General features: G+C 40.0%; 1 protein-coding gene across 2 annotated transcripts in view; it reads left to right on the top strand.

Annotated features, from left to right (window-relative positions):
- Positions 1–12,318, top strand: part of ME2 (malic enzyme 2) — a 69,450-nt gene that overhangs the window by 22,571 nt on the left and 34,561 nt on the right. For both annotated transcript variants that reach the window (XR_004029624.1, XM_030810409.1), the window contains exons 3-4: positions 7,029–7,162; positions 11,742–11,891. Coding sequence is in view for 1 of the 2 variants with exons in the window: in XM_030810409.1 (XP_030666269.1) it covers positions 7,029–7,162; positions 11,742–11,891 (284 nt within the window). In the remaining variant the exon portion in view is untranslated. The remainder of the gene's footprint in view (positions 1–7,028; positions 7,163–11,741; positions 11,892–12,318) is intronic.

Raw genomic sequence — 12,318 nt, 5'->3', positions numbered from 1 at the left:
TCTTAGATTATTTCTATTACTCTCAGGATATGTCTTATATTAGATTGTACAAGGCTTAAAGATACAGATAAAATGTGCTTTAAAGTATGAAATGAGTACCAGAAAATAAATATTCGGTTGAATCAGAGAGATGAGAAAATATATAATAAATGAATTGGCTATTCATTTTTAGTGTGGATTTAAAGCTTTTAGAGGTAGCTATAAGTGATACTTTCTTTTACACTTTAATAATGCTTCCATAGGGTAGAGTGCTCAAACAAGAAATTTGGGAAGGATTCAGGCTGAGGTTTATTATGATTACAACAGTAAAAGTGTACAATTGTTTGATTACAAGATGAGCCAACTCTAAACTATGTACATAGCCTCCTACCCTCAATTTTTTTTTTTTCACTTTTGTTCTTCCTGCCTCTGTGTTGGCTGCCTTAGCAAGAGAGATGCCAACATTTTTATTGATGACCCAGTGGGCTAAAGGTATAGGAGTCCTGAAATTTTTTTAAAAAAACACCTGAACACTATTGATATAAGCTAGTAATTCTCAAATAACTCCTGCTATCTACGTTTTTTTCTTTTTCTAGTTCCTCCTGTAATACTACTAAGCATCTCTTTTAAACCAAGTATTGTTTTCAAGATGTAAGATTGTGAAGAGATTTTACTACAGATTCTTAATTTATTTCAGCCAAATTCAAATATCCTAATGGACTCTATTTAGAATAATGAACCATAGATTGCCAAAACTAAAAGAGCTAAGTACATAGTAAATACCTGTGCAAACCATTAACTTAATTCGAGAAGGAGTGTTAAAGAAGAGAATCAATAACTCCTTTATCATGCCAGGCGTGGTGGCTCACGCTTGTAATCCCAGCACTTTGGGAGGCCGAGGCGGGTGGATCACGAGGTCAGGAGATCGAGACCATGGTGAAACCCCAAGACCACGGTGAAACCCCGTCTCTACTAAAAATACAAAAAAATTAGCCAGGCGTGGTGGCGGGCACCTATAGTCCCAGCTACTCAGAGAGGCTGAGGCAGGAGAATGGTGTGAACCCGGGAGGCGGAGCTTGCAGTGAGCCGAGATTGCGCCACTGCACTCCAGCCTGGGCGACAGAGTGAGACTCCATCTCAAAAAAAATAATAATAATAACTCCTTTATCTTGTAGATTCCATCACTAAGATTTAAGGACATGCTCAAGCTTTGTATCTGGAACTCTGGTTTTCTGGTTATTAGTTCTCTGAGGGTTTTGTTAATTTATTTGTTTATATTTTAACTTCTCCCGGCTAGTTCTTTAATAAATTTAGAATTTTCTTCTGGTTCTTATTTATACAAATAATATGACTAATAAAAGATTTAAAAAATCACATTCCTATTATTCTATCATCTTTTTTTTTTTTTTTTTTTTGGTGAGATGGAGATTTACTCTTGTTGCCCAGGCTGTAGTGCAGTGGTGCGATTTTGGCTCACCACATCCTCCGCTCCCAGGCTCAAGCGATTCTCCTGCCTCAGCCTCCCAAGTAGCTGGGATTACAGGCATGTGCCACCACACCTGGCCAATTTTCTATATTTAGTAGAGACAGGGTTTCAGCATGTTGCTCAGGCTGATCTCGAACTCCTGACCTCAGGTGATCCACCCGCCTCAGCCTCCCAAAGTGCTGGGATTACAGGCGTGAGCCACTGTGCCTGGCCTCTATCATCTATTTTTATTTGGCCATGATTCTCTTAAAAATATACTTACTTTTAAGATTATAGCATGTACTTTTATATGCAATTTTAACACTGGGAAAAGTATACTATAAATATATCTCTAAAATGTTTGGTAAGCCGTATAATAAATATATGGGTGCATAATAGTGTAGTAGCCATTGGATTTGGAATTCCAGTGGCTGATGAGACTCCCAGCTTTGCACCTTTACTGGCCCCCTAGCATGTTTACCTGAATGTTCAAGTGTCTGTTTAAGAGATTTGTGTCAATATTGACTCATGTGGAGAAGCCGCATGTGCCTAAAGTAAAATAGTTCAGGATCTTTCAGGGTCAGCTGGAGGAAGTACACCTCTGCTATGTAAATTGGGAGGGAGGGAATTGCAGTTGCATAGATGAGAAAAAGGGAGACTTGGGAGAAGTGGCAAAGGGAGATGGAGAAAGTAGAAGAGTAGATGAGAAGGTGATCATTTCTGCTTAATACTAAACTAATCAAGCCATTCATTTTAAACTAATGTCGTCATCACAGGCTTGCTTCACTTATTAACACCAGCCTAGCAAATTTAAGAACTTAATCAACTGTTAACATAAATATCTATACATAAAATTATTTAATCGTTTTATTTTTTACTCTGCATTATAAATAAATCACTTTTGAGTGTCCCTTAAATCTAGATAGGAAATAGGCAGTACAACCTTGTATAGTCAACTCCATTTATCTTTGGCAATAAGGATAGGCAAAGTGTACTTTTTTTTTTGAGACAGGATCTCACTTTGTCACCCAGGCAGAAGTGTAGTGGCACAGTCATGGCTCCCTGCAGCCTCGGCCTTCCAGGCTTAGGAGATCCTCCCACCTCAGCCTCTGAGTACCTGGTACTACAGGCATGTGCCACCACACCTGGCTAATTTTTGTATTTTTCTAGAGACGAGGTTTCACCATACTGCCCTAGCTGGTCTCGAACCCCTGGGCTCAAGCAATCCATCCGCGCTGGCTTCCCAAAATGCTTGGATTACAGGCATGAGCCACTGTGCCTGGCCCAAAGCACTTCTAAATGAACTGCATAGTTCATTTAAACATACGTTTTAGCCTTTTCCTTTAGCCTTTCGCTAGAGTTGGAAAAAAAGACGCAAGAGTGACAGTTTTGGTTTTACCTTCTTTGTATTTCCCAGCCTTCAATAAAATCATACAAGGAGAAACATGAGACACATGTTTATTATTGTCTAGTGTCTCCTCCATTATTGAAAGTGGGTATTAAAGTCTCCAACTTGTTGAATTGTCTTTCCTTCTTCAATTCTGTTAGCTCTGCTTCATGTATTCTGGACCTCTGTTGTTAGGTATGTCTATATTTATAATAGTTATATCTTCATAATAGAATCACCCTTTCATCATTGTAAAATGTCCTCTGTAGTAGCAGCATTCATTTTAAAGTCTGTTTTGTCTATTGTTAGTATAGCCACTCTGGCTCTCTTTTGGTTACAATTTGTGTGGTATATGTTTTTCCATCCTTTTACTTTCCACTTATTTGTGTCCCTTGCAGACAGCATATAATTGGATTATGTTTTGTTTCTTCTGTTTTTGTTTTTTTTTTTCTGAGACAGAGTCTCGCTCTGTCAGCCAGGCTGGAGTGCAGTGGTGCAATCTCGGCTCACTGCAACCTCCACCTCCTGGGTTGAAGCTATTCTCCTGCCTCAGCTTCCCGAGTAGCTGGGACTACAGGCCCCCGCCACCACGCCTGGCTTATTTTTTTTGTATTTTTAGTAGAGATGGGGTTTCACCATATTGGCCAGGCTGGTCTCAGAACTCCTGACCTTGTGATCCACCTGCCTCGGCCTCCCACAATGTTGGGATTACAGGCGTGAGCCACCACACCCGGCCTAATTTTGTATTTTTAGTAGAGACAAAGTTTCTCCATGTTGGTCAGACTGGTCTCAAACTCCTGACCTCAGGTGATCTGCCTGCCTCAGCCTCCCAAAGTGCTGGGATTACAGGCATGAGCCACTGCACCTGGCCGACATTATTTCTTTAGAGAAGTATGGTAATGCATTTAGACTATGCTCCATCTGCTGACTTGTTTTTCTCTTTGTCTAGGTATAGATCTCTTTTGAGTTTATCATACTTGGAGTTGTTGAGCTTACTGGATGTGTGGATTAATGTTTCTCATATTTGGGAAGTTTTGGGGCATTATCTCTTGAAATATTCTGCTTCTTTCTCTCCTCTTAAACTTCATTATACATATGTTGGCATACTCAATGGTGTCTTACAGGTCTCTGATATTCTGTTCATATTTCTTTCTGTGAGACGGAGTCTCCCTCTGTCACCAGGCTGGAGTGCAGTGGCACAATCTTGGCTCACTGCAACCTCCGCCTCCCAGGTTCAAGCAATTCTCCTGCCTCAGCCTCTTGAGTAGCTGGGACTACAGGCACATGCCACCACACTCAGCTAATTTTTGTATTTTTAGTAGAGATGGGTTTTACCATGTTGGCCAGGATGGTCTTGATCTTTTGACCTCATGAACCACCCACCTAAGCCTCCCAAAGTGCTGGGATTAGAGGCGTGAGCCACTGCACCTGGCAGTTCATATTTCTTTATTCTTTTTTCTTTCTATCTTAGACTGGATAATCTTGGGCGACCTATTTTTAAGTTTGCTGATTCTTTCCCACTTGCTCAAATCTACTGTTGAACCCCTCTGGTAAATTTTTTATTTTCATTTATTGTACTGTTGATGAAAATATTAAGACTCTGTAAAATATTTGAAGAGATTTATTCTGAGCCAAATATGAGTGACCATGGCCTGTGACACAGCCCCAGGAGATCCTGAAAATATGTACCCCAGGTTGTGGGGGCACAGCTTGGTTTTGTACATTTTAGGGAGACATGAGACATCAAATACATTTAAGGTAAACACTGGTTCAGTCCAGAAAGGTGGGACAACTCAAAGTGGGGGCTTCTAGGTTATAGGCAGATTTAAATTTTTTCTTATTGGCAGTTGGTTGAGTTACTATCAATAGAAATAAATGTCTGGATTATGATAGGAGGTTTTGGAGACCAGAGTTTCTTCATGCAGATGAAAGCCTCCAGATAGCAGGCTTCAGAGAGAATAGATTGTAAATGTTTCTTATCAGGCTTAAGGTCTGTGTTGATGTTAATGCTGGAGGAGTATAGTGAGGCATGTCCGACCCCCCATGCCATCATAACCTAAACCAGCCTTTTCAGGTTAAATGTTAGAGTGCCCTGGCCAAGGAGGAAGTCCATTCAGGTGGTTGGGAGACCTTAGAATTTTATTTTTGGTTTGCAGTACTTTCATCCCCAGAATTTCCATTTAATTTCTTTGTTGGTAGTCTCAATTTGGTGGGACATTATTCTCATACTTTCCTTTAGTTCTTCAGACATGATGTCTTTTAAGTCTTTGAATGTATTCAAAGATGTGAATGTAAAGTCTTTATCTAGTAAGTACAATGTTTAGGCTTCCTCAAGGACAGTTTCATGATTTTTTTGTTGAAAACTGGACATTTTAAATAAGGTAGCAGTTCAGGAAATCAAATACTCCTCCCAGGGTTTGTTGTATTGCTGCTACTTTTGCTTGTTTAGTGATATTTCCAAACTAATTCTTTTCTTTTTTTGAGATGGAGTATCGCTCTTTTGCCTAGGCTGGAGTACAGTGGCATGATCTTGGCTCACTGCAACCTCCACCTCCCAGGTTCAAGCGATTCTCCTGCCTCAGCCCCCTGAGTAGCTGGGACCACAGGCACGTGCCACCACGCCCTGCTAATTTTTGTACTTTTAGTAGAGACAGGGTTTCACCATGTTGGCCAAGCTGTTCTCAAATTCCTGACCTCAGGTGATCTGCCCACCTTGACCTCCCAAAGTGCTGGGATTACAGGCATGAGCCACCGTGCCCGGCCTCCAAACTATTCTTTATAAAGTCTGTATTCTTGTACATGCCCACTGAAGTCTCTGATTGGTTAGTTTTGTGGTCAGCTGATAATTAGACAAAGACTTAAATGCTTGGAACTAGTAAATTTCCCATTTTTTGCCATGCGGCTCCGTGTGCATGTTGCGGCATACCTCCAGCACTGAACCAGGCAGTTTACAACTACCCAGAAGCCTTCACTTCCTGCTTGCACAGAGCCTCAAGGTTAGCCAGAGGTGTGAGCTAGGGTCTTTTCAGGTCTTTCCTGGATGTGTCCACAGCTCATGTATGTGACCTTCTAGAGTCCCAGTAATACCTCACGGCTTTTCAAAGCTCCAACCCCATGGGCATCTCATTCTTTAGCTTTTCCTTGTCAGCTTTTTGTTACCCTATTGTTTTTCTCAACTGTTACCCACTGCTTTGGGCAGCTGCTATGCTAAATTATTGCCTCTTATTGTTTCCAACAAGCACTTCTGGGGAAATGGCTTTTCACACTGGGTGAGCACCAAGTTAGGTCAAATGAAGTGGGGTCTTCCAGGGAACCGCCAGACAGGTCAAATAATGACATTTTCCTGGAATGGGGCTTAGAAGAATCTCCAACCCCTTCTTCCTACCCCGGTGGCTTCCAGGCTGCTGATTTTCACAGTAATTGTGAGGTGTTAGTTTTCGATTTAAAACTCACAAAGCTTGTTGCTTACTGAAATCCAGCCATTTTTCCTGAATAACTGCTCCCTGATTGCTGCATTCCTTTGGGAAATTTCCAGAATGTTGAAGAAGTTGCTTCTGGTTATTTGTCCAGTATTCTTGTTGCTTTTATGGAGGAAAAGATTTTCCAAAGGCCTTGCTCCAGCATTTTCATTGACATTGCTTTGATACGAAGAATTTAACCCATAGTCAAATACTAGAAATTGAAAAAGATTTTCTTATGACATAGATTAATTTTTTCTTAAGCATCATGTCTTCTATCCCCTTTTTATGGTATTTCATGGTATGAATATACCATAGGATGCTTAACTCTTTCATAGTTAATGGGCTTTTTGTTAGCTTGTAATAGCCAAGAGAACTAGAAACAATGCTACAACTAAACTTTTTGTATATGCCTCTGTATGCCCTTAAGAATGTTTCTCTAGAATGGCTACCTGGAAGTCAGATTGCTTGATGAATAATATGTGTATAAAAAATTTAAGAATACTTTAAAACTGTCTTCCAAAGGCCTAAACTAGTTTATATTCCCAGCAGTGGTTTGTGAGAATATTTTCCACACCCTGACCAATACTGGACATCAGTCTTACAAAGTTTTGAAAGCCTGGGCAAAAATAATATGTCATTGATTTTTCGAATTTGCATTTAAATTATATTTTGAAGAACAATGTCATTGCTACCCCAGTAAGTAATAATTTTTAATCCTTTTATTTCTCCTCTTTAGGGAATGGCATTTACTTTACAAGAACGACAAATGCTTGGTCTTCAAGGACTTCTACCTCCCAAAATAGAGACACAAGATATTCAAGCCTTACGATTTCATAGAAACTTGAAGAAAATGACTAGCCCTTTGGAAAAGTAAGAGTTGCTTAGATGTTTCATTTTTTTATTGGTACTCTGATTAGAAAACTTATGAGCATTATGGTTATTATGGCATGAGAAATACAGAATCTTATATAAGTTTGTGTTTTGTCAGTTAACTACTTTTATAATGATTGTGTTTCTTTCACTTCGGTGAATACTTCACAAGTATTCACTATTGTAAAACTTAACAAATTAGTTTTTATGCTTACAGTCAGAGCAATTCAGGTTTGAATGGAATATTAGAAGCAAAGGATACCATCTAATTTGCACTCATTTTATTCAACAACTTTTATTGATTTGTGTTTGACACTATACCAGCCACTGAGGCTATAAAGTGGATAATAGATAGGATGACCATACACTATATCACCCAGGATACTTTGGAGAATAAAAAAGAGGTGTACCCAAAGCTACCCCTGGCAAACTTTTTTTTTCTTTTTTTGCGATGGAGTCTTGCTCTGTTGCCCAGGCTGGAGCGCAGTGACACAATCTCAGCTTACTGTAGTCTCTGCCTCCCAGGTTCAAGTAGTTCTCTTGCCTCAGCCTCCTGAGTAGCTGGGATTACAGGCACCCACCACCATGCCTGGCTAATTTTTGTATTTTTAGTAGAGATGGAGTTTCACCATGTTGGCCAGGCTGGTGTCAAATTCCTGACCTCAGGTGATCCACCCGCCTCAGCCTCCCAAAGTGCTGGGATTACAGGCATGAGCCACTGCGCCTGGACTTTTTCTTTTCTTTTCTTTTCTTTTTTTTTTGAGACAGGGTCTCACTCTGTTGCCCAGGCTGGAGTGCAGTGGCACAATTTTGGCTCACTGCAACCTCTGCCTCCCAGGCTCAAGCAATTCTCCCACCTCAGCCTCTCAAGTAGCTGGGATTACAGGAGTGCACCACCACACCCGGCTAATTTTTGTAGTTTTTAGTAGAGACAGGGTTTCACCATATTGCCCAGGCTGGTTTCGAACTCCTGGACTCAAGCAATCTGCCCGCCTTGGCCTCCCAAAGTGCTGGGATTACAGGCTTGAGCCACTGCACCAGGCAGCAAACTTAATATATATGACCAACCCAGTAACTCACAGCCCTGTCTTCTAAAAGTCATCAACAGATAGTTATGCTATGATTGTTATTGGTCTCTAGACCACAATGTACAGTACCATGAGAAAAAGGTACATGCAGATATATTCTGAGAGCACGCAGAGGGCATCTAGCTCAACTTGGGGAATCAGATAAAAGCTTCCTGAAGGGAGTGATGCCTAAGCTGAATTGTAAACAGTATGTTACAGGTAGCAGGCAAAGTATTCTTTGTAGAGGGATTGGTCTGCATATAGAACTAAGCATATCAATTGAGTTTGTTAAGTATAGGAGATTATTGGTGACTGGTAAGAGTGGTTTCTTTGATGTGATGGAGCAAAAGAGATACTGTGATAGATTGAAAAATGAATGGAGGGGGGGAAATGTAAACTACCCTCTCAAGAAGTTCAGGTAAGGAGGGAAGGAAGACATTAAACAGTAAGTAAAGCAAGACTTGGGATTAAGTGTGTTTCAAGCTGGGAGAAAATTTAATGTTTCATCGTACTTAGGAGGAATGAGCCCAGGAGAAAGGATAATTGATAGAGCAAGGTCTCAGGGAAAGGAAGAAGGCATAGGGTCAAATGCAGAGATACAGTGGCTGGTCTTGAGCAAGAACAAAGAACAGCTCATTCTCCGAAGCTGGAGTAAACATAAATACAGATAGTAAGGATAAGTATGGAGATGATTGAGCAGAAGTAATTAACTCTCAATCTTAGCTGATGACTTTGCTTTCCTTTATGACATAGAATATGAAAGTCATCGCTCAGATTTAGAAGGGCCAGGGTTGAGTAGAGTTGGTGAGGAGAGTGAGAAATGCTTGGAAGAGCCACGTGGCTATAAGATAAAGCTGAACAAGAGCTAGGCTTGGTGGCTCATGCCTGTAATCCCAGCACTTTGGGAGGTCAAGGTGGGAGGATCACTTGAGCCCAGGAGTTCCAGACCAGCCTGGGCAACAGAGTGGGACCCTGTTTCTACAAAAAAAAAAAAAAAAAAAAAAAAAATTAGCCAGGCATGGTGTTGCATACCTATAGTTGCAGCAACTCAGAAGACTGAGGCAGGAGGATAACTTAAGCCCAGGAGGTCAAGGCTGCAGTGAGTCATGATTGCACCACTGCACCTCCAGCCTGGGTGACAGAGTGAGACCCTGTCTCAAAAAAAAAAAAAAAAAGAAAGGCTAAACAAGAGCAGGTTAAAGGGGTGAGAGCAGACCCTGATGGCCTGGTGGCAAGATCTTGTTTGTATTGGTGCCATTCTGCACAGCAATGTTATTTTTCCACAGAAAAGATGAAATGTAACATTGATTCAGGCTTGGAGTTTGCTGGGCTGGCAAAGGCAGGCATTACATAAATTAATTCAGTTAATATTCAGAACTGCTAATGTGCCTGGCATTGTTCTAAGCTTTGGAACTCCAGAAATGAAAACACTCAGCCCTTCTCTTCAGAGAGTTCACTGTCTCTGGTGGAAAGGCAGACACTGTGAAAGGGTAGTACAGTGATAAATCATGTGGGGATTCCTAAACAGTAATGACAGGGAGAGATTTGCTCAGAGTGAGAGATCTGATCCTGGGATTCAGAGCAGGAAATAAAGAGGATCCCGAAGGGAGCCCATAGAATTGGAAGAAAATGAAGCAGTCAAAGAGCTAGAGATCCCTCTGAAGGATGACGAAGTGAGGGCATCATATGGCTACCGAAAATGTTAGAGGATTGTGATCCAAGAGTGGATAAGGGCATTCACCATTGCTGAGCTATAACGAATGCTGCCCATCACTGAGGCACACAGAAGAGTGACTAAAGTGAAATAAAGATTGAAAGTGGTGACATTGAGGAGATCCATGACTTGCACAGCTTCCCTCTATCACATGCCTCATAGGTCGTCTGTTCTTTCCTTAACGTTACTTCCATCTCACAAAGCCATCCATTCCATTTTAGCAGCCCAGTTTGTTTACTTCCCTATACTGCAGAGAAGTCTTCTTCCCTTTAATTTCTATCTATTGATACCATTTCTTCCACTATTAGCTATGTAGAAAATAAAATTGAAGGGATCACTTCTCATTTATTCACCAAATATTTGCACACCAGTTATATGCCACATATTGCTATTAATAGTTCCTGGAACTATAGAAGTATATGAGGTGATTGTTTCTAACTTACGGTATTGTCTAGACTGGAGGAAGCCAGAAAGTCAAGAAGTGGAGTGAGAGTTAACAGAGGGAAGTAGAGTATCATGGGACCTGAAAACAGGAAAGTCTAAAGCGTGTATGTGTACATGATAGGGGAGGGGAATGGACAGAAAAGGGGCCCCAGAGAGCACGCCACCTGAGCTGCATTTGGAGCGCATGTGTATAGGACTATACCTAGAGAGAGAGTGCAGGCAAATGGTGCATCAAACGCAGCAAGTCCAGGTTGAGTTGTGATGCATTTGAGGAGCTGAAGTAAGTCAACATAAAGAAGACGAGGCTGAAAAGTAGGCAGAGGTTTTGTTAACTATTTTAGGAGCTTGAGCCTTATTTTACGATGATTTATTTGGAAGTGACTTTAGGAGAACAGAAATGATCACAGTTAGGTTTTTAAGAGAAGAATGAATTGGAGCATAGGAGGAAAATTGTATTTATAAAGACTAGTAAGAAGGCTTTTGAGGTAAATCAGCTGAGAAATGATGGTAGCTTGTACTGTGCGAGGGTGGAGAGAGCAAATGGATATATTTGAAAGCTACTTAGTAGGTAGACTCTGTAGGACTTGGTGATTTATAGGATTGGTGTTGGGGAGGGTAGGAGAGGAATAAATCAAGAATGGAATCTGGGTTTCGCATTTGGTCACGTGATAGCAGAAGAAACAAGGTCAGGGGAAAGATAAGTCTGCTTTAGACATATTTAATTCAAGATGATTACTGACTTTCAAGCTTTCAAGCTGATATTTCCCTGTTCTCTAAATTTAAAAAGAAGTTATTTATATATTTATTGACATAAATTGACAATTGCCTTTTTTGTGCTGCTTCTGCACTCTGTGTAGACCTTATAATGCTTCTAACCCTCCTGGGTTATAAACTCCTTGAAAATAGAGGTTACTTCTTATATCCCTGGAGAATAGTGCCAGGCATATAGTGTTAAGCAAATGTTTGAATTAATGCCACTTTATTTTGCTTCCTTGTTTATATGTCAGTCTCCTTGAAGACTGATTCTTTAAGGGTAAGGACCTCATGGTGATCTTTGCATTTCCAGTGCCTTCTACAGAGCCTGACCCACAGTTAGGGTTCAGTAAACATTGTTTCTATTGTTATTTCATCATCATCATCATCATCATCTACTATTTAAGTACCCTCATATTTTTGTTAATTTTTAGTCCTTGGTGTTAAATAGTAATAATCTAAGGTTTTGGGTTTTTTTTAGAATGTGATGTGAGAATGGGGCTCAATTTCAATTTTAGACATTTAGGTTTAACTTTCATAAGCCAAGACTTTTAATGTAATGCAGGCTGACTTAGCCATTATTTACTGTGTTTCATTTCAGATATATCTACATAATGGGAATACAAGAAAGAAATGAGAAATTGTTTTATAGAATACTGCAAGATGACATTGAGAGTTTAATGCCAATTGTATATACACCGACGGTTGGTCTTGCCTGCTCCCAGTATGGACACATCTTTAGAAGACCTAAGTAAGGCTTATTTTTAAAAAAACACTTGTAAATGATTATTGAATAAGGAAAATATCATTCCATAACACCCATTACATTTCTTTTATGTATCTTAGCCAAATCACATTTCCCACCTCAGAAAAACGTAATTTTGATTAAAAGAGATTAACAAAATCCCAACATATTCATAACTTTTATCTTTGTAAAAATAGCGTAATTCATTTCTAATCTTCTTTAAATTATTGTGATTGTTAGAGGAATTACATACTTTTGGAACCTGCCCCCCCACCAAAAAAAGTCTTAATTCTGGTGGGAGATTCTCCAGAATTATCATTAAAATTTTTGTCAATAAAGCCAAATTAAGAGATTTTTTTTTCTCATTTTTTAATCAGTTTTAATTTCTGTTTGTTTTTTGTTTTTGAGACAGAGTATCTCTTTGTCACCCAGG

This window comes from Nomascus leucogenys, chromosome 4 (assembly GCF_006542625.1).
Source record: "Nomascus leucogenys isolate Asia chromosome 4, Asia_NLE_v1, whole genome shotgun sequence".
Taxonomy (NCBI): Eukaryota; Metazoa; Chordata; class Mammalia; order Primates; family Hylobatidae; genus Nomascus; species Nomascus leucogenys.
This window is presented reverse-complemented; position numbering and strand designations above follow the sequence as displayed.